We start from the raw sequence: 21,713 nt of genomic DNA on the forward strand, positions 1-21,713 counted from the left end.
TGGTGTTTAAAAAAAACAACAGTTTTTTTGCGGAACAAAAAAAATCTAACAAATTGTGTGGCATAATTAGGATTTTTCTTTTGTGCCAAAAAGAAATTGAAAGCAGCCTGGCCATTTCTTTATCAGAAAGTGAAATTGAAAACAGCCTGGTGATATTATTCTTATTTTTTTTCCTTCTGAAATTCCTAGAGAGGACCCCGTTTTAAATTGCAACCACAGGCACCACCAACCGCTCAACCAAAAGACACATGCTGGAGTACGGTGTGTTAGCAGCACACATGCCTAGCTAAGCTAGAGCTGTCTGGCTACCACCAGCATCCACATCAGCATAATTAAGTTGCTACTACCACATCGCTTCTAGAAGAGACCATGTCTTACTTACAAACATATTTTCTGGAGTAGCAGATAAATAAATTGGAGTAGCAAAAAAATTAAAATCAAACGGCTTAAGTCTTCGGATTCACATCACAGTGTGTGTGTTGAGTTGACCTGTCATGAGAAAGATGGTGTGTTTAATAACGCACATAACAAGCAAACGATTGGGTCAGGGTTACTCCTCACCTCTGACTTTTATTTGCAGTTTGTCAACCAATATGGTAGCTGAAAAGGGCAGCAGCAGCAGCAGTTTTCACTCCAAACAGCAAAGAGATTGCAAGGGACATGACCACTTAGCGAGAAAGACAAATCTTATGGACAACACAACAGAGTAAGCAGCATATGAACAGCTGCTGAGCCTGGCATCAATACACCATTTTCTCTGGAGCATACATTGCTAAGCGACAAGCCAAAGACCTACTGCGAACGACGACAAGGTAAGTGCACACAACAATGATGACAGGGTAAGTCTAAGTGCACAAAACAGAGGCTAAAACACAGGCCGGAACGCCTGTGTCATCCAATGGTTCAAATACGCCTGCGGTTATCAACCCGTGGTTTCTTGGATGCAGCGGCAGCAGCATCGGAAGTATCGCCGCCGGACTGTATCTGGTAATTTTGAAAATGGAAATTTTAGGTCATCCATGTGGCTGTTGCACGGAAAATGGTGGGTGGAATGGATATTCTTACCTTATCAAGCTTCTGCCTCACTAGATTTACAGTTGCATTCATCGACTCGGACGGGAAATAGTCCTAACAATTAAATAGCATCAAAACGCATTATACTAAAGGCAAGAATAAAAGATAAACCGTGATTAGGAAAAAGGGATTTGTTGGAAACTCCTAAAGATTGATGCCTGCACTCACGATAACAAGGTGGTAGAGATTTTGCCCTGCTCGGGTACTTTGTGTATGAGCTAGTTCACTAATGTTGGCTTTTCTGGTATTGAAGTTTCTTCCTAAGTTTTCTGCAAATAAAGTTGCCTATAGGATAATCTGGTCTGCTTACTAAATGCCCCAATTTTCTCAATGAACAACTACTTAGTTTTCAACCCAAACATTGTCCTACTAATACTACATACCTTATTAGAGGGCACATGGCTGAAACGAGCATCTTCGATATGAGTAGCATGCATTGTCTTCGCGTATTCTCTGAAGATAATAAGAGGAAATTTTAATGGTAAAGTCAGCATGGTGCTCGTCTTTTTCTCGGAAAACAGTCAGATTGTTTTGCTCTGTGCATTTAGGTAAGCAGCGTAATTCTGCATACAAAAAATCTTCAAAAGACACAGAATCTTGGAATGTACTGTCAAGTCAGAATATCCACATTGATGCACAGAAGCTCAGGGCATATGTCTGGCCTCAAACAGCGAGCTATTCCATTAGATCATCGACCTGGCAAAATTGCTGGCAACCAGATGACTTACAAAGTCCAAACACAAAGATTGGCATAAGAAGTAAATGCCTGTATGATCTAATAAAACTTCTTAACTAGTTTGTACTTTTCTCTGGTCATCCATATTTAGCTGCGCGAACCATAACACGGCCATCCATAATAAAATTCAATGATCGGAGTAAATCATGCTAGCAATATAAATTCTGAAGGGGCAACACGATTTCATACGATGAGTAAATTATGGCCAATTTTTTATTATCAGTTTTACAGCACAAAACCAAATGAAGAATGCAAATATTAACCTCTTGTTGGAGTTCATATGATGGTGTGGGTTCCCACTAGATGATCCCTGACCCAGTGAATATTGAGATAGCCCTTCAGGTCTGCTTCCAGCAGGTGCTGAAAAATGCAAGAAATATCTAAATCCAACTAGTCAAGTACCAAGGAAAACATACTAGCAATGCTGATAGTCCTTGATATATCTTACGATTGCATTCTGCCATCCCAATAATACATTCTACGATGCAGATATACTTAAAAAGGAAAATGAAACCATACATCTTATTCGTGTGAGGACTTCATTTCTCCTGACTTCCAGTTTCTCCTTGGTATCCAGAAGACTTTCAAACTGAGGTGCATATGAAACCTGCAGCCGGTTGCCCATAAATACAGACTCATCCAACTTCCTCTTTGCAAACCTGCAACATGACAGAACCATTACCACACTTAAAAACAAAAATTAATCGAAAGAAGGCACCAAACAAGTACGTAGTTGGTGCAACTATTGACTCCAGATTTGCTGCCCAAGTGTCGAGGACAGGACCACAAGACCTGAACTAAATCATGCCTGCAAAGACGGTCCAGGAAATAATACAGTTCTTCCTTCCATTCACGACTTGGCAACCCCAAGTAAAAGCACACATACTGGCATCGAAGTATACGACATTAACGGATTTTGCATCTGGAAAGCCTACCCAAGTCATCCTTCCTCAATCGCTTCCATTAATAGTGCTGAATAAAAAGCCTCAAATATTTTCCCCTCAATTACAGAAGCACAAAACACTGATTGTCCAGTAGATCAGCAAGCTACACACGTCCTTCAGTCTCATATTCATAGATATGACTGCCGAATCAGATACATAATGGCAGAAAACAGAAGAGAATCTTATCGACCGGACCAAACGAACCTTATGGTTCTTAAAAAGAGCATCTAAACCATGCCCGACAAACGCGAGACTACCGCGGCAAACCATGTCCACAAATCGATCACCGACTCTCTTCACCACAGAGGGAGCAAAAAAATCCTATACTTGAACGAGGTAGATATATGCATGTATCGGTCACCTCGCGTTGCTGACCTGCGCGAACTTGATGAAGTAGACGTCGGTGTACTCCTCGCAGTCCTCGGCGTCCATGGGCTTGCACCTGAACCCAAACCCAAACAAACACACACACACAGAGAACAAAATAAATGGTGAGCACTGAACATTAGCAGGGAGAAGAAGAAGCGGATTCAGGTCACTGCTGCTGGCTCACTCTTCCAGGGGGCCGTACGCCGCGAACACGGAGCCGAGCTCGTCGCCGCATCCGAGGGCCGGCACGTTCCGGACGACGAGGTACCTGCGGCCGAATCGGGGTTCGGGAGAAGACGGGGGGAGGGGTTAGCGGCGGTGACGCGGAGGAGGAGGAGCAGGAGTTGTTGGGATAGGGTTGAGGGGGTGGGAAGACGGCGGTTACTTGGACTCGTCGCAGACCGTGTAGACGCGCACGGCCGCCGGCTCGTCGCGGTCGCGCGGCATCTCGCCGGGCGTCCGTCGAGTAGGGGGGCGGTTCTTCGGGCGCGCGGCGGCCGGATCTGGGAGAGAGGGAGAGCTGAGGCTCGTTGCGACGCCGGACTGCCGATGCGCGACCACGGCCGTCACCGTCGCCGTCGCCGCCGCCGCCGCCGGTTCCCGCCTGGGCTCGGGTCTGGGCCGGGCGGGGTCACGGGCCCGAGCAAGAGTTCACAAAGAAGGGTAGTTCCCCTAAAAAAAAAAGAGGGGTAGAAAGGTCTTCGGCCTTTTCTGATTAATTAATACAGCATGAGCAGGCCTAAGAGGGTGCTTGAATCCAAGGAACTTATTTTAGTCTGATCAAAAATAGTCTCTTTAAAAGGCTAAAGTTCTAAGCACCCCTGACTAAAGAGGGGCTAAAACTAGTCTTGAGACTAAAAATTTTTAGTCAGGCGTACCCTACTAAATATGGATTAGTCTTCTCTCTCTTCATTTAACTCCTCTCCTTTAACACATGCTAGTTCTGGATTGGAGGGTTTGAAGGATAATAAATGCTCATTAACTTGATTTTAGTCTCTTTAGTATTTGGATCCAAGCATGGGTGAGACGTACTTTTAGTCATGAGACTAAAACGTACTCCCTCCGTTCCTAAATACTTGTCTTTCTAGGCATTTCAACAAGTGACTACATACGGAGCAAACTGAGTGAATCTACACTCTAAAATATGTCTACATACATCCGTATGTGGTAGTCATTTGAAATGTCTAGAAAGACAAATATTTAGGAATGGAGGGAGTATCAAATTTGCATTGGATATGATGGTTTAGTTCACAAAATTGCAAAAGGTGATCAATTCATCCACAAACTTGAAATGCATGGGATGATTTAGTCCACAGTAAATCAGGAGCCGGCAAATGGCGCCTCGCTGGCAGTTTCGTTGCAGCCACTTGGCCCAGAGTTTTTGCAAACACCCCCTCCATGTTTATGAAAATCACACCCGCGGTACATGCCCAGGCTGCCCCTTGGTTATTTAATGATACGGCCCTTAGCTATTGTTCTCCATGCATGCAACTAGTTATTACAAAGGTAAATTGGCAGCTAAGTACTTTAATCTAGGAAAATATGGAATTTTTTAGAACTTGGCACACAAGTATATGTGATCTAGTAACTGTGTTTTTTCTAGCTGGCAACTGAATACATGTATTCTGACAACCAAACTTTCTGGAAGTTGGCAAGCAAGTACTTTAATAATCTGCCATCTAAGTGTGTTTAACTTTCTAACAAGTACTTACATAATCAGGCAATCAAGTGTATTTCGGCAACTAAGTACTATATAATCTGGGGACTAAGCATGTTTAATTTTGGCAATTCATGATATACACGCATGTGCATATTCTAGAAAAAATGTGTAACTTTGGCAACTAAGTACCAGATAATATGGTGATTAGGCATGTTTACTTTTGACAACTAAGTACTTGTTATCATATATTCCAGTAGTTAAAGCTTGTTTTTGTGCGGGTTAGTAATTAAGCATGGTAAAATCTGACAACTAAGCACTGGTAATCAGTCAACAAGTATTTTATAATTTGACAACTAACCAATTTCAAACTTGATATATCGTGACACCATATATCTTCTACCAAAAAGTTAACAGCATAAGAGCATCTACAGTCGGGCGCCCCAAATCCATCTCATACGCCCGGGCAGCCCACCGGTCTCGAAATTTTGACCCAGACGAGCGTCTTAAACGGGCCTCAAACGTCCGGATTGACCGGCACCCCTCATATCCCGCCTAAATATAGGCAGATATGGGCGCGCCCGCCCCGTCAGACCCGGCCCATGCTGGCCCACCTGACTCCACATATATTTCTCCCCATCCGCTCGCCGGACATGGGCACAGTGGAACCGAGCGAGCTCCGCTTAGATTAGGTTTCATGTTGCATGTATTTTTTTATAATATGTATTTCAGGTTTCTAGTTTGAGGTGTCTGGTTCTATAATCAAATATTTAGGACGTGATCGGTCACTGTCCGCGGACGCGCCCGGTCGCGTCCACGGGCGTTTGAGGGGTTGGGTTTGAGATGCCCGGCTGTAGATGCTCTAAGCCATATTGTGATTTGTGAATAGTGGCTGCCTACCCCTGGCTAGCTAGCAGTGCTTGTAGGTAATCTTTCCCGCAAATAAGAAATACTTGTAACTAATTTTTTCTGAATAAGGATGCATCGCTGCTCTCCCCTTTTAGGCTTTTTGACCATGCCTTGCATGCATGCATGCTGCGCTTCCGGTCCGCTTGTTTATTTTTTCGCAGAAAATTTGGTTGCACGGGCATCTCTGCATGGGAAAGAAGCGGGTTTGATGAGCCGCCGCAGGGCAAGACCAGCATGCGGCGCCGCTGTGTAACAAGGGGCAGCCCAGGCATGTACCGTAGGTGTGATTTCCATAAATGTGGAGGTTTTTTTTCACAAAAACGCCAGACCAGACGGCTGTGCCACGAAACTGCCAGCGAGGCGCCATTTGTCCGCTCCTGATTTGCTGTGGACTAAATCATCCCATGCATTTCAAGTTTATGGATGAGTTGATCACCTTTTGTAACTTTGTGAACTAAACCATCACATCCAATGCAAGTTTGTGGGTCTCTAGTGCTCTTGCCTCATAATTGGGGTATTATATACTTCCTTTGTTTCAAAATATTTAAAATTCTAGGTTTGTCCTAAGTCAAACTTGCTCAAGTTTAGGAAAAAATCATGTACAAAACTAAATGAGTTTCATTGGACGTGTGACAAAATATATTTTCATTATTTATTTTATATTCTACTCCCTCCATTCCTAAATATAAGTGGTTTTAGAGGTTTCAATATGCGAAATTAAATCATGAACTGACCTGCTCTCGAATTTTTTTCACTCAATTGACCCTTTCAAGTGGCGCCCGACAGCTAGGCGCGCGCACCCTACTGTGCAGTGCCTCTTCCTTAGGCGTCGCATCTCCTGCCAGCGTGGCAGCCCGAGGCCAGGCGCGGCCCCACACACAGCTGTGCAGCGCCTAAGCGCTAGGCGCCACACTTGTAATGTGCAGCGCCTAGCCCTTAGGTGCTGCACTGTGACTTAAAGCGCATCGGCCCAGCCCGACCAGGCAGTTCTTCCTCCTCTCCGCTCTCTGGACAGAGAGCAGCGGCGGCGCCCCCATCGAATCCCCCCCACATCCCTCTCAGATCTGAATATTTGATCCGTGGATTCGATCTCCAATCCATCCTACTAGGTAAACTCCTCCGTTCCCTTTCTTTTCCTCTGTAAATTTGTTGCCATTTTAGAGATTTGTCCAAGATTTGATGGAACCCTTGATTTGCTTGATTTAGGATGTGTAGTCATAGTGGTAGTACCGTAGTGTTGCTGATTAGTTCACAATATATGGTTCTTGTTAGTGAAACCCTAGATTGTTTAGTTTTTTTAGATATATATTAGATGCCTATTTTTATAGATAACTATGAGATGTTGAGTTTTGTAGACATATATGAGATGTTTGTTTAGATATATATTAGATGTTGAGTTTATTTGAAATATTAGATGTTGAGTTTATTTGAACACATATGACATATTCATTGTGTGAGAAGGAGATGTTGAGATTCTTGTAGTTGAACACATATTAGATGTTTAGTGTATACCGATATTTGAGATGAAGATGAACTCATATATGTTTATTGTTTGAACTTTGTAAGGATGGTTGGCTTCTCGACGATGTCTACGACACGAAACACCGGGCCTACATGATGCGCGAGAAGGAGATGGTAATAATGAGTAATCTAAATATTTTGCAAATATGCCTTTAGTTGAAATTGACATGCCCTAAGATTTGTCATTACTTGTTTTTTGCAGAAGCTTGAACCTCTGAAGATTCGGTATCACGGGGTCTCTGGTCCTACCATGCCCTACGATGAGCGGTACACGCCCTACATCCAGCAGGCAGGACTCCTCCCGTGGATTCAGTTGGTCAGCCGGTCCACGCCTAACCTCAACGCTCCACTGGTGTCCTCTCTTGCTGATCGGTGGAGGCCGGAGACGCATAGTTTCCATCTTTGGACTGGGGAGATGACCGTGACGCTCGAGGATGTCGCCTTGATCACCGGGCTTCCTATCGATGGGAGGCCTCTCTGTATGAGCACCGATTCTGATGGATGGCGTGAGCAGATGATTGCTCTTATCGGTATGGCTCCTACCGAGGCTGAGGCTGATGTAGAGGAGGGAGAAGAGAAGAAGAAGAGGGAAAGGAAAGCAGCCGGAGCTGCTTTCACGTGGATTCAAAATAACTTTGCGACGTGCCCTGCGGATGCCACTGCTGATGTGATCCAGACACATGCTCGTGTCTATATGTGGTATGTTGTCTCGGGGACTTTGTTTCCTGACTGCACGGGCAAGAACGCTCCATGGATGTGGCTGAAGGCGTTGACCATCTTCGATAGCGGATGGAGCTGGGGTTCAGCGACTCTTGCCTACTTGTACCGACAGGCAGTTGGTCTGTTTTGTTATCAAGTCATTTCTTCATTAGCAATGCAAGCTTGCTGTTAAGTTAACATTGTTTTTCTTTCATATGCAGCTGGATGATGCGTGTTGCAGGATCACAGATAGTGCAGGCATTGGTGGTAATATGCTTCTACTTTCTGTATGGAGCTGGGAGTGTCTGCCTGTTGGACGCCCGAAGAGCGTCAAGTTTAATCCTTGGGATGAAAATGGCGAGTTACGTCGCCCAACTTGGGCTTACAAGTGGGATGTGGTATCCGAGATGACGAACGATGTCAATCTCATGTACCAAAAGTACATTGCCGAGTTGGACACGATCACGCCTGAGCAGGTAATGAGGTCATTACTTCAGTCATTTCTCACGCTTGCCTGAAAAATAGTCATCAATTTTGCATGGTTGCCCTATTTCATAGGTGGTATGGCAGCCATATGGCGCCGATGACAGAGTTGGGTACACCGAGGAGTTTGCCATCAAGGAGGAGAAGCCCGCGCCTCGCCGCCCCGCGCAGACCACGCCGCCGCCGCCACCAAGCAGGGGAGCCCCGCCGCGAGGGCCGGCCGTCCCGCGCCGCCCAGGAGCCTCGCGAGGAGGGAGGGAGCCCCGCCGCCGCCGCCGCCGACGCACGCGCGGGCTTTGCCCGGCGGCGGCGTCCCCTGAAGTAAGGCGAGAAAGGGGGGCGGCAGCGGCGATCTAGGGTTTCGCCCGGGCCGCTTGCGGGAGCAACACGGGGGACGGGGCCTCACGCAGGACTTACTCACCAGCATAGAGATGCGTTTCTCTTTAAAATGGGGGAGAATTTCACTTCCCCGGCCTCTGCAACAACTAAGGATGCATACGGCCATTTTAGTATGAGTACCAAGATAAACATGGTCCTCAAAATTTTTTAAATGAGTATTAAGATATTTTCTGATGAGTGGTTCCACCACACACCAAACTTGATTCTCAATAAATGCGGGAAAACCCTTATGCATCACCTGTCAATTCTAGGAATTGAACTCGGGTGGTTAGGCTGCACAACCGCATGCCCAACCACTAAGCCAAGGCTCCTTCATCAGAGCGATCAGCTTATTGGCAGAAAGAAATTACCCTGCATTTTGCTCCGCATCACGCTCATGTTTACTGTGCACCTGCCGTTGTGCTCTTTCAGTAGCATCGTGACTCTATTTCATTTTTTTGAGAGAAATGACTCTATTTCATATAAGGATACCTATTCAGGAGCGGTGCAGCATGGTCTAGGACGGAGGCCCATCCCGGCCTGTGCGGTGGGTACAGGATGGGTGGTCTTGCCTTCCACCGTTCGTCTAATGGCACAGCGCTAAGATGGTGGGCCCAGCCCCGTTTTATTGCAACTTCTAATCCTAACAATGTGCAGGACGCGTACCAGGCTAATACATCCTCCTGCTCAGATCCCAAAATAAACGAGCGAACAGAGATACCGAGAGCGTGCGAGGACGAGCACGCCTCTGAATTTCCGGCAATAATATCAGCAAATTTCTGCGAAACTCATCCCCTAAAGAACAAGCCGTTTCTAACAAGATGAAATGAAAATATGTGAAAAGTAAAGAAAAAAGTGAAGAAATGGCAAACGATATGCACTTTAGCATTTATTTGCCTTTGTTATCAATCAATGGTTACATTTTGGGGTTGAACATTAGCCTACTTTTGAGGCAAATAGATGACATGAGTATTATTTAGTTAGTTGACAAACAAGACAAGAGTATATTGCAGAACTATAAATTTTAACATAAAAATGTGAAGCACACCATCATGCCTCTAAAAATAAACTAACAGTGTGATTGCACAAACAACATGACAAATGATCTATCCGACTATCAGAAAAGAGTATAATTAATTTGTCTTAAACTTTATCGGGTAAAATAAACCAAGGTCCTTTATTTGGTAGATACAATTACTTACTCTTTTAACTCATCAATGCTTAAATTGGCACCCTTAATGCAAGGTAATTTTGATCACTTTGGTCCAAGTTTCACCATATTGCAACTAACTTGTCATCGTGGCACATGCATTGAGCATGCGATGGTGAGGATGACAATGACATGCTTGCTCGACCATAGGGTCAGGCAGTGGGGCGGCCAACCCGGGCTATCAAGCTGCAGGGGCGTGAACTCACATAATACACATGCATATTAATTTGTTTATACATGTTCGTGTTATTTTCCATCAAAACAATATGTTAGAGATGTTAATAACGTGCGTTATAGCTATCCAAAAAACAAGCAAGACTAGTAAGTCAGTACTTAGAACTCCACGCCTCCTGCCTCTCTCTCTCTCTCTCTCTCTCTCTCTCTCTCTCTCTCTCTCTCTCTCTCTCCTTTTTGACATTTTCCAAAAAACATGAAAGATCACAAATACATACAGCATTTGCATTACTAGCATATAAAGTACTCAAACATGCCGACACCTAAATGCCTTTTTTCTCATTTCAAAATGTTTCGAAAATGCATTGTACACATGTGGTAGTATTATGTAGATTAGAAACTTTTAGAGAAATATTATCACTTATTCTCTTAGCGGAAGTATCCCCAAGCACCATTCATTGTTTCTCCAACCAATTTGAATTTCCAATATCTCCTTCTCCAATAACTATGTGAACACTATGAATGCTCCTCCATAATCATTTGGATTTCTTATCATGATTTTTGTCTTGAGCTACAATCAACCAACTGACATAGAGGTAAAACCTTGTGCATAATTCTCTAATAGGTGTTTTGTGTACAATCATATAATTTGATTGAATATTATCGTGGCTATTAAAAGAAAGAAAAATAAGTTACTTTCTTGCCCTAGGGGCTACCATATGTGAAGGCTGTCCCTCATAACAAAGCACCTTTCTGTGGGCCAACTACGTCTGAACTTTTTGTCGAAAGCCATTTGACTATTATTTTTGTAGATCTCTTTGGAGATCCCATCTGTGATCTAGGACCAACCACACGGATTTGTAAGAAGAGAGATGGGGATCACACACGATTGCATCATTGGCGTACCGTAAGGCAATGATCTATTGTATATTGACGATGGAACTGCACATCCCTTCCAATATGGTGAGAATTAGGTACGAGTTATTTACTAATTATTACCTAATGATTTTTTGTTGATATGTAATCGTATATTGTGAATATTACAATTACTTAGCCCGTTTCTACTCTTTGATGCCAACATAGTTGTGGCAACAAATGGAAAAGGTTTCAAAAAATGTGGCCCATCTAAAGAAACTCTACTAGAGTGTGGATTTGAATTGATACGATCAAAATGTATATGATGGAGCGAGTACATCGAGGGTGGGGGCGGACACAACAATATGGACAATAGTGAATGGACATGTGCTTCTTATGGGCGTATTGGATGGGATGAAAGCACCATTACATGGTAGTTGTGCCACATGTGTTTCTATTTAAGTGGGAGAAGGCTAATATATTTGGACCATAATTCACAAAGAATCTGATGTGTGTATCTGAAGTTGAGCAAGGAGTAGAGCTCAGCTGCTGCTAGATTCCAATCAACATACTCTAGGTACATGCTTTATAAAAACTTTGTACTTAGTTGGAGTTGTTTTTAGTGTCGTTGAAACCCATATACATTCTAGGACTTAGAAGCATCGGGATTTGTGATTGTATTGGCCAAAATTGTTTGTGCACTAAGCAACATGACCTTGATTGTCAGATGGAGACAAAATATTCTTCAAGGGTTGCCCATGGTGCTAACACACTTGATCGACTAGCACTAACTATCTTCACCTTGTGCCAACTCTGATTTTCTACACCATCCTATCTTGATTTTGGTAAGACGTATTTGCATGTAGCCAATGAAAAATTCAAAATTATATGTTATTCAGATTGACATTTGTGTTGGAAGTGTGAGAGCATAGGTGGAAAATATTCTCTTAGAGAAATACATGGTAGAGAATTTCCCCACAACTTGTCACATTAAGTTAGAGGCTTAAAACTTTTCATCCAAAAGACAACAACAATATGAGCATATCGTATGCTGAGATAATACAGAGATGAACATCAAGCTATACATTAAACACGAATGCACATGAGTAAAAGAGAAAACACATCGTTGAAAGTTACCCCAACATCAAAATTAGGTTGTCAAACTATTTTGAGACCTCCCCAAGAAGCCCAGCTTGCCAAATTTTGCAATATCTTACAGTGATAAACCATTGGATTAGGACAAGAGTGAATGCAAATGCCAATTAAAGAGTGTTGATTTAACCCTGTGCACGTTTAGTTTATACAAATGTACCGACCTGCCAAATTAAATGACTCTGGTACATTTGAAACTTTTAAATGGGTAGGCAATTCAACAAAAAGTGCAAATCTAATATAACCCGTTTAAAACAATAGTAGATCTTGCCAATCATAAGAAAAAGAAGAAAAAGAAAAGCACTATCCCTCCATATGTGCAAAATATATTGATTGTACTATTCAACTGATACTACGTCAAAATTGCACACAAAGAACTTAACTATAACTCTTTAGATTGCCAACATTTGATAAGCATACGAACCGCATGATAGGTGTAGTGATGTTTTGTTTCCCAACAAATTAATGCCATTATTATGTAATCGAGATTTTGAGGCTCTTATGAGTGAGGTAGCACCAAATTGCCATATAAGCGATGGCCATGAGGAAAAACCACATACACGAAAATAGTACATGAGTCCGAAATTTACACCCCCAAAAAGCCTAATTCATATGTAGTAATAACATTCCAGTGTGATCTCATGTAATATTCCAAAGAAGATTCTCATGTTAAAAAATGTGTGTTGTAAGTAATTGCATCGAAGTAAATGATACTCGATAAAACACGACAGATCTTGTGCTACAGGGATTCAACTGAATGAATTAGAGAGGAGAAACACAAGATAGTGCACTGCCAGTTATAAGGCATGGCTGAGAGGAGTACGATGCGGGAAGTGAGCTCCCGGTTGCTAGCTCGTACTGCAGCCTAATGAAGTGGTCAAACTTAATCATGGAGTTCCACCTCCGAAGAATGCGTTGGAGCAACAATGGCGGTGAGCTTGGCCATCTCATTAATTTCCTGTGAAGTGGCGCTAGACCGACTGTGCAAGAATGGAGCGATGCCTTTGGCAAGGACAACCTTGGCTACTAAATGGATGACTCAGATGTGTATGTATATGGAATCATTGTGTTCACATGCTACTATGTGTTGTTTTCTCTCCTGCTGCTTGCAACTAACCTGTATCATCAATCTACAATTCAAGCACTGATAAGTTGTTCCAAGTTCCAATGAAGTACTAGTTGTCCTGCAACATCATCTAATTCTTCCTCGAGCGCATGTACCCTCTTTCCCAACGTCTCCTATTCCCTAATGCTTTTAGGAGGTGTTTGGTTGGGGCTCCGTTAACGTAAATGGTAACGTAATGAGGTTACCCCGCATTTGCGGCTGTAATGGGACTGTCGCTGGTTTGTTTGGTTCACTCACTCAGGTAACGGTAACCAAGAGATGAGAAAAGAAAACTGCGATTAGGGTCGCCCCTACGTGATTCTCCTGCTCCACGACCAAGACCTGAGGACGTTGCACGCGTGGTTTGAGGACAGATTTGCTGCGGCGGCCGGCGGCACAACGGCAATGGAGACGGCCGTGGTGGTACGGCGGCAACGGAGGCGGCCGCAGTAGTGGACGGCAGCCATGGCGGTACGGCTGCAGCGGACGCGACCGCGGCGGTGGACGACAGCCCTGGTGGTACGGCGACAACGGCGGCCATGGTGGCTCGTGCGAGGCAGACGCAAAAGATGTTGAGGAAGAAGAGGAAACAGACGTGGGCGAGAAAGGTGGATTGGGGATGGGATCGCTTAACGGCCAGGGGTGGGCGTAATCGTTTCTGTATAGCGCGGTAACCGATTACGCGGTTTGGGATTCCAGCCCGACTCAGACCAAACACACATAACGGTAATGGATATCGCTGTAATCAGGTCCCGGCCAAAAACTGACGAAACAAACACCTCCTTAGCTTCACATCCTTCACCTCTGCCCTGTTTCATTTCTCTAGTCTACTACCTCACTCTTTTATATGGTGTGGTATGCATGCATATGCCCATCCATGCGGTGCCAGGTTGGTTAGTGAGTTTGTACATTTTTTGCGATTTGATTCCATTTATTTGGTAAAGTAGTACATGTTCCTATGTCAAAGTGACCTTTGGTGATTCCCAGCATAACACCGGTTGTTTGAAAAAACCTGCAAATTCATCCATGAAACAGTAAAAGACACATGGTGCATTTTTTTACAATCGATTGCAGAAGTTTGTGATACCATATAATTGAATTTTCTTTCCAGAGAAAAATAGTTTATTAAATATTGGCAGGAGTACAATCAAAGTTCATCGTTGGATCGATAGTTTTTTTCATGGCAAGCTAGGCTGGCTTCGAGCTCACTACGCTATGTTATAGCAGCTGCATTCACCATGCTGGCAAGAATCCGGCAAGTCGAACTACCAGCGTAGCGATCCCTCTGTATCTCTAGTACTCGCACACATTGTTAAAACTGGAGTTCGTTCAGCAGTAGCCAGCACTCCCGGCCAAGCTCCAGAACACAACGGACCTTAGTCATGGAGTTCCACCTCCGACATACGCACTCGATCAGCAGCCCCAGGGTGCGCCGAGTGTCAGGGGAGGCCAAGAGGTCAACTGCGGTGGTGAGCTAGACTAATTCCTCGAGGCCCCGTGAAGCAGCGCTAGGTCGATTGAACAAGAATGGAGCGATGCCCTTGGCAAGGACAAGGTCGACTGAGAAATGGGCGGCTCCGATGTGTGTATCTATTGACTCATTGTGTTGTCATGCTACTATGTGTTGTTTGCTCTCGTGCTACTCACAGTTGTACTGTATCAACGTGTTCTACAAGCATGGGTGCATTTTCTCTTGGGCATTCTACTTTCAATCCTGCTAGATCATCGTGTTTCACATCGAGCACAGGTGCCCTCTTTCCCAGCGCCTCCTATTCCCTAATGCTTTTAGCTCCACATGCTTCTGCTATCCCACGTCTCATCTCTACTAGATCGGCAGCGCGCCTTGGCGCGAGGGTGCCGTGCCGGTTTCAACGATGTGCCCATGCATGTAATGGTGAAGTTAATAAAAAGCCAGGCTTCTCATATGTATTCAATCAGGATAAAAAAAAGAAACATTCAAGTGTAATCGGAGCAAGACATCATCAATGGATACCAAAAGTACAGTACAACACATCTCCATAGCCACCAGAACGAAAGTACAACACATTTGAAGAATGGAATGTTCATATACAGGGTAAATTAAAGGATGCAATGTTCATACACGGTAGATATTGTCGTTGGAGGACTGAACACCAGTAATGGGCATGCGCGGTGGACAGGTCCGGTCGTCTTGAACAGCAGTGTCAGAGAGAACGATGACACTCATTGTGTTCTCATTGAGCCCGAGTCTCAGATGGCCTTGTGAAGCCCAAGATGCTCTAACACGAGATCAAGCATCATTCTAACTGGGATCCTTACAATGCTTGTCTCGGCCTGTGTCATAGGAAATTTCAGAATGGTTATATAATTTTCCAGAGTACTAAAGTTGACAGCAGTTGGTTTTATACCATGAAAACAAAGGTCTGGGTAACTAAAGGACAACAATCTTTGTTGTGCAAGAGTTTTATTAGATTCTTACTGTCCTGTTCGACAATTGAGACATAGTAATTGAAAAAAAATCAAATGCTACCATGAATCATAAGATAAACCAGCAGAAAATCTAAAGCCTAATCATCGGACAAAGTCACACACACGAGCAGATCGCTTCAAGTATTGTACAAAGAACAATGGCCTAGGAAACCAATCCACAATCCAGCGAGTTTGCTACAAAGAAAATCCTAAGGACAACCTGTACACACTCATACGCAAGCGTCAATTCTGGTGTTTCCAACTTTAATGATAGGCTAATCGAAACGAGAGGCCAAGCAGTCCTGGATAATCATTTTGAAAAGTCTAATTGGACAATGTTAAGTGCAAGAGAGGCAAGGTGACTAATTCAACAATGCGCCAGGAACGGCCAGAAAAAGACGATTGCACCCACACGTCCACTGTAGTTCATGTAGTCCTTGTTTGATTTGCATCAGGCAGACCAATGTTACCAAGAATGGCATTAACCATAGACTTTGGGCTGACCATCTCTTCAGTTAATGAGTCACCAAACGATTCGATAGGTATAATATATTTGGAAACAGAATGTGTCAGGCCAGGCTCAAAAACAAGAATGACACGATAAGTAAGAAAACAACGGTGGCACAAGTTAATATGTGAATAGGTGGCCTTTAGATCGTTTAATAGATTCATTATGTGAGTATTCATAGTAACTAAAAATCAATACCACAACTAAATTATAATCAATAGATTTGGAGTATTCTCTCTGAAAAGGGCAACATTTTTATACACAACCCGAATAATAGTAAGATCACTCACGTGAACCCTAGATCGATACTACTGAAGTACAGAATTTATAAGCGACCGACAACTCGTGTTTACCTTGTTCATTGGTGGCACCGTGGACTGCGTTTTCCATGTTCCTGTCGCCGGCGTGGTGGACAGGAGTTCCCTCCATGCACTGATTGGTATTGAGTAGTCAGTTGCTTTCAGATCACAAAGAACTACATCAAACAAAGATGAATTTAGCTAAAGGATGCATGTCCTGCATACAATAAAATTGTATATTAGACAATGCTAAGAGCTAGAAATATTGATTGGTGCAAGTTTGAAGAGAACAAATCTAAATTACATCATACTTGAACCTTAGCAAAGCAAATGGTCAAATAATATATGTATGAGTGGTAGAAGAACAGCAATGGCCCAAAGCAGATACGCGAAACAACAATCAGGATCAAGGAAGTCCAAGGCAAGCCCTCTAAAAAGAATCTGCTCCACACAAGAAGAAACCAAAGACATTTTTACAGTAACGTAGCCAGTCCTGCCAAATAGTACATGAATTAAAGAAGGAAACGAGCTTACCCAGTAGGAGCATGACTGGCATGACCACCGGCAGTAGAGGCGAATGACAGAATCGTCCGTGGAAGGAAAAATCGAGCACGACAAGTAACCTGCAGTGCAAACCATGCGTCAAATATAAAGCTACAACCTAATTTTCCGCCACACACCAATATGAGTCTCAATCTAAAAAAGTAGATCAAACCAGGCCAAGACACTAATATGAATCTCAATATAAGGGTACAATGAGCACTGAAGATTTTTCAGCATGTACCATACATCTAGAATAACATGAGTAGCCCTCTGCAATTTATTACTGATGCCCATGCGTATGGTACATATATTTACTAAGTATATAATTAGCAAAGGAGAGAGAGAGAGAGAGAGAGAGAGAGAGAGAGAGAGAGGCGAATCTTACTAACGAGGGGCGCGGCGGGGAGTGGTGGCTAGGTTCCGCCGGCATCCAGCAGGCTGCCGATGTCGTTGATGATCCGGTCGGCGTCGTCGATTAAGAGGGTGGCGACCTCGGCGACGAAGCCCGACGCGCTGCCGCCATCCTCCTGCAGCGACTGTAGCTGCCGGAACTGGTCGTCCACCATACCCTAGGAACAACAGATCGGCCACGCCGGAGGCAACGGGTCAGGTCGAAACGGCGACGACGACGACAACCCCCTACTGGATGCTCCAGCGTGATGTCACACTTTGACATAGGGTATAGTACACATGTATGCAAAATCTCTAGCATCTAGACTGTATCTTTAGTACACATGTATGCAAAATCTCTAGCATCTAGACTGTATCTTAGTACATTCTCTGATGGTGTAAACTTTACATATGAAGATAATTAACTTATCTAGACCCCAGGACAGAGGAAATCATTTCAATCGATCTTAATAATACCTTGGTATGCTTTATATTTTTCCTGGGACTAATTATGTATGTGGTGATGACACAATCCTAGTGGGATAACATCACCCATTCCTTGTTCAAAGCAACATCACAATAAACCAATCTGTGTCACAAATCAAAGGTGGGGACTGGAGAACGAGCTATGTCCAACAGGAAGCAACACCAACAGCTCACAATATAAATAAAAAGTGTCATCAGTAAAGTACTCCCTCCGTCCCAAAATTATTGTCTTAGATTTGTCTAGATACGGATGTATCTAATACTAAAATGTGACTTGATACATCCGTATTTAGACAAATATAAGACAAGAATTTTAGGACGGAGGGAGTAGTTGACAATAAACTATAAGCTCTAATCATAGAACTATTCTTGCAGGTCAAAACAACTGAAGCATGATTTACCAATCTACAAACATAGGCACATAAATAAAATTGTTTGATTCTTGCCTTCACATATATAATATAAACAGAGACACATAATGAGGACTCCTAATAAAAAATGCCGTTTCAGAAATATAATGAATAATGGACATATACTGAAATGGCTAATACTGAGATGAAGAAAGAAACAGAAACCTTTCTACGAGATAAGTGATATAGTGGACATCTATTTATTGGTGCATCAAATCACTACTAAAAAGGGAAAATGTTGTCTATGTCATTGCTCAACACATGTTGCTACCTGCTGGGTGGGAGAAGTAGTGGACGAAATGCAGACCCAAAGAAAGGCACCATCTTGATCCCTTTGAACGCAGAACACCAGAAGCAACAACGACCTGGACGCACACGGGGGGGGGGGGCGTCCGGCGGAGACCTGCGAGCATAGATTAGGCGAGAACCTTTCAGCCATGTAATGCAAGTATTAATTATGCATTTCAGAAATTATTGAGTTAACCTTTCAGCTACAGCTACCACCATAACTCAGATTTGACCGAGCAAAAAGGCTCTCCATATGAATCAGTTTCTAAAACACAAAATAAATAGCACATTAATGAGTTGGTTAAGCCATGGCGCCCCATGCAGCATTTATCTTATTGTGCAAGGTGTGCTTCCAGAGTGGAACTAAGAAAATAATGGACATTGCATATTCATGGTGATAGTCAGACAAAACATTTCCTAGCCCCACATAGATCCTAGCCAGCATCAAGTCAAGTAACTATTCATTTAACAGAAATGAGAGATGAAGAGAGTATTTTCACCTCGTGCTTGGCCATTAATGTGGTTATGGTGATTAAGGGCTGCTGCAGTACAAGGAAAGATAAGAGGAGGAGAGGGGGACGGACCTCCCTGGACATGCATATCGCCCCACCTCCCTTGCCCTTCTTCTTCAGGTCCTTCTGCTCCTTGCTCATCCATCCCCTTCTTCTCCTTTTCTCTGCAGCACATGGACAGGGGAAGCACCAAATTGATGCCCCCCAAAACACAAATCGGTCCAAATCACAAGTATTATACAAGGTAAAAAAATGATTTTTCGGTAAGGAACAGAAGAGGGTAGATAGAGGGAGAGGGCCGAGGATACCGTGGCTGCCGCTATGTTGTGTTGGGGAAGAAGCACACCTCCTCTACCGCTAAGTGGTGGTGGAGAAGCTGCTCCTAATATAAAGCTATTCCTGCAACCTGTAATAACACACTCAAGTTAATGGGATAAGCACACAAATTATTTTCAGTGTAAACAAAACTGATTTCCCTTAAAAGATAAACCAAGTGTAGTACTTGAAGTAACTGTAAGCAAATATCATTACTGCGCTTTTGAACCCGCAGCTACCAAAAAAGACAGATCATAATGCCCGTTAAGCTACGAACAATTTTGAGCCACTAACTGAAAATGTTCAGGTTCTAAAAATGTCCGGTTTCTGAAAATGTCCAGGTTTAGACTTGTAGCTGTACTTTACAATTTAGGACAACATGGATCTGATCAACAATAGAAAAATAGAACAACAGAAAAACAGGACAACACAGAGCTCTACAAACTGAAAATTATACAGGCTGGCTCATACAGTAAAATTATGGAGCTGGATCCGATCTCCAATTTTGACAGTAAAATTCAGCACATATGATATTCCTGAACCCCATATACCTAAGTTGCACACAGAAAAAAAGAACAGCTTCTAACAGAATTTTTTTGCATCTAAGTATACCTCATGGATTGTCCTAAATACTCCCTGTCAATGATTATGCTACTAACTGATTGGCAACTATTTCTTTTGCTGCACAGTTCAAAAAAAAAAAAAGGCAGTACAAGCAGATCTTCAGTACTCCAATTTATTTCAGTTTTGACAGCTTATTTTCAATTTCAAAATGGAAAATACTCACAAGAGTACCTTGTATGAATAAACCTACAGATCAACATGTGTATCAACTTTTTTGGCAATAATTTTGTTGATCAACAAGGTCTGAAGAACGTGTATTGTACTGTTCCTAATTTTATTCACACATGATAAGTCCAGGTCATAAAACTTCCCTATTGTTCCTTACTGCTCCACAATCAACAGGATTGTACACATGGACAATTAACCAATGCGTCAACCAATCTGGGCCAGTACAACCAAGGCGAAGCTCCTGCTGCTCTCAAACTGCACGCTACTGCTATAAGCTTCGATGATTTCAGGTCAAGGCAGTGTAGATTAAATATATATCGTTAGTATAACATTTTTCACTGCTGCTAACATGCAATACATTAGCTCATCTGAAAAAAAAGTCAAACTACGAGTTACCAATATTTGCCCCTGCAAGCATTACCACAGGCACCTATCAGGCAAAATCCCATCAGATGTGAACTCGAACACGCAGTGGGAAAATCACGCGGCAACTACTACTCATCCAGAAACAGTCGCCGTTGCATACATCCTCACGACACCCAATCTACCACAGCAACCACTCGTCCGACACAAGAGTCAGGAAAACAGAAATTGAACGGACAGAGGATGCAACAAGGGAGGTCGTGGTGAAGGAAGAGGGAGGAGGAAGGAGCGGTGGGGCTACCTGCCTATGGACCCGTCGGCGGCGCTGCTCCGTGCGGCGGGACCGGCCGCGGCAGGGAGGGAGGGAGGGAGGTGCTGCTGCCGGCCAGCCCCATGGCCAGCGGGAAGTGGAGCCGCGTGTGGGGGCGAGGAAGGAGACGGAGAGGAGCCGCCGGAGTCCACCGGAGCCGCGCCGTCGACGAAGGCGATGCCCAGCCCGAAACCCAAGCCACGGCTGAGGGTTGCGAGCGAGCGCGAGAGACCGTGCGCCGCGGATCTGGCCGGATGGGAGGAAGAGGCGGAGCACCTGCCGTGTGCACGGGAGGCAAGCGCCACGGCGGAGGCGTGGCTGCACCACGAGCAGGCGCGACGGGTGCGCGGGCGAGCGGCGACGGCGGTGGCGGGGCAGGGATCCAGGGAGGGGGGCGCGGGAGGGAGAGAGAGAGGTAGCGAATCAGAACGAGGAGATCGAACCCTAGCACCGATTGGGGAGGAGGCAGCGAATCAGAGAAGGGCACGTGTTGACCTAAGATGTGAAATGACAAAAATACCCTCGTGGAGGCACCAAAATATCGGCGGTGGCACGAGATCTTTACAGTGGGGGTGAAACTATTCATTGTAGCAGTGTTTTCACTTCGATCCAACGACCCATATCTTCCCAGAGCGAGATCCGATGGCCGAAAACGCATCAAACAAGAGATCTGACGGCCAGAAATCGCTGAGCTCTGAGAACGCTCATGTTCTCCCAACTAACATAGTTCTGGATATGCTACTACCTCATTTGTCCATGTGGTATGGTATATATAAATATGCC

At 44.0% G+C, this 21,713-nt stretch overlaps 3 protein-coding genes and 1 long non-coding RNA gene across 19 annotated transcripts; 1 reads left to right on the forward strand and 3 right to left on the reverse strand.

Moving 5' to 3' along the window:
• Positions 1-668: 668 nt before the first annotated feature.
• Positions 669-3,814, reverse strand: LOC109737086 (uncharacterized). The gene is made up of 8 exons (XM_020296307.4): positions 3,509-3,814; positions 3,308-3,391; positions 3,116-3,196; positions 2,330-2,469; positions 2,074-2,170; positions 1,458-1,527; positions 1,066-1,128; positions 669-984 (listed from the first exon to the last, which is right to left on the reverse strand). Exons 1-8 carry the CDS (start codon positions 3,568-3,570, stop codon positions 904-906), a joined length of 678 nt encoding a protein of 225 aa, XP_020151896.1. The 5' UTR covers positions 3,571-3,814; the 3' UTR covers positions 669-903.
• Positions 3,815-5,923: 2,109 nt separating this feature from the next.
• LOC109737099 (protein MAINTENANCE OF MERISTEMS-like) lies at positions 5,924-8,427 on the forward strand. Its single transcript, XM_073501582.1, has 5 exons — positions 5,924-5,938; positions 7,256-7,324; positions 7,413-7,526; positions 7,758-8,042; positions 8,131-8,427. Exons 1-5 carry the CDS (start codon positions 5,924-5,926, stop codon positions 8,425-8,427), a joined length of 780 nt encoding a protein of 259 aa, XP_073357683.1.
• Positions 8,428-15,195: 6,768 nt separating this feature from the next.
• Positions 15,196-21,382, reverse strand: LOC109737085 (uncharacterized). Of its 16 annotated transcripts, XR_012186958.1 has the most exons (10): positions 20,922-21,324; positions 19,459-19,556; positions 19,223-19,314; positions 18,835-18,903; positions 18,622-18,753; positions 17,450-17,633; positions 17,056-17,144; positions 16,839-16,962; positions 16,576-16,738; positions 15,237-15,579 (listed from the first exon to the last, which is right to left on the reverse strand). XR_012186958.1 is itself a non-coding variant. In XM_073500781.1 (7 exons), exons 4-7 carry the CDS (start codon positions 17,492-17,494, stop codon positions 15,496-15,498), a joined length of 297 nt encoding a protein of 98 aa, XP_073356882.1. In that variant the 5' UTR covers positions 17,495-17,633; positions 18,622-18,753; positions 19,223-19,556; positions 20,922-21,382; the 3' UTR covers positions 15,237-15,495. The 16 variants fall into 16 exon arrangements, 1 of the variants encoding a protein (XP_073356882.1); XR_012186960.1 differs by lacking the exon at positions 16,839-16,962 and having other exon boundaries at positions 20,926-21,382; XR_012186959.1 differs by lacking the exon at positions 18,835-18,903 and having other exon boundaries at positions 16,576-16,697; positions 20,922-21,379.
• LOC141025468 (uncharacterized) lies at positions 15,822-16,226 on the reverse strand. The gene is made up of 2 exons (XR_012186961.1): positions 16,127-16,226; positions 15,822-16,016 (listed from the first exon to the last, which is right to left on the reverse strand). It is a non-coding gene; the product is annotated as an uncharacterized lncRNA (long non-coding RNA).
• Positions 21,383-21,713: the final 331 nt, after the last annotated feature.

This window comes from Aegilops tauschii, chromosome 6 (genome assembly GCF_002575655.3).
Source record: "Aegilops tauschii subsp. strangulata cultivar AL8/78 chromosome 6, Aet v6.0, whole genome shotgun sequence".
Lineage (NCBI taxonomy): Eukaryota > Viridiplantae > Streptophyta > Magnoliopsida > Poales > Poaceae > Aegilops > Aegilops tauschii.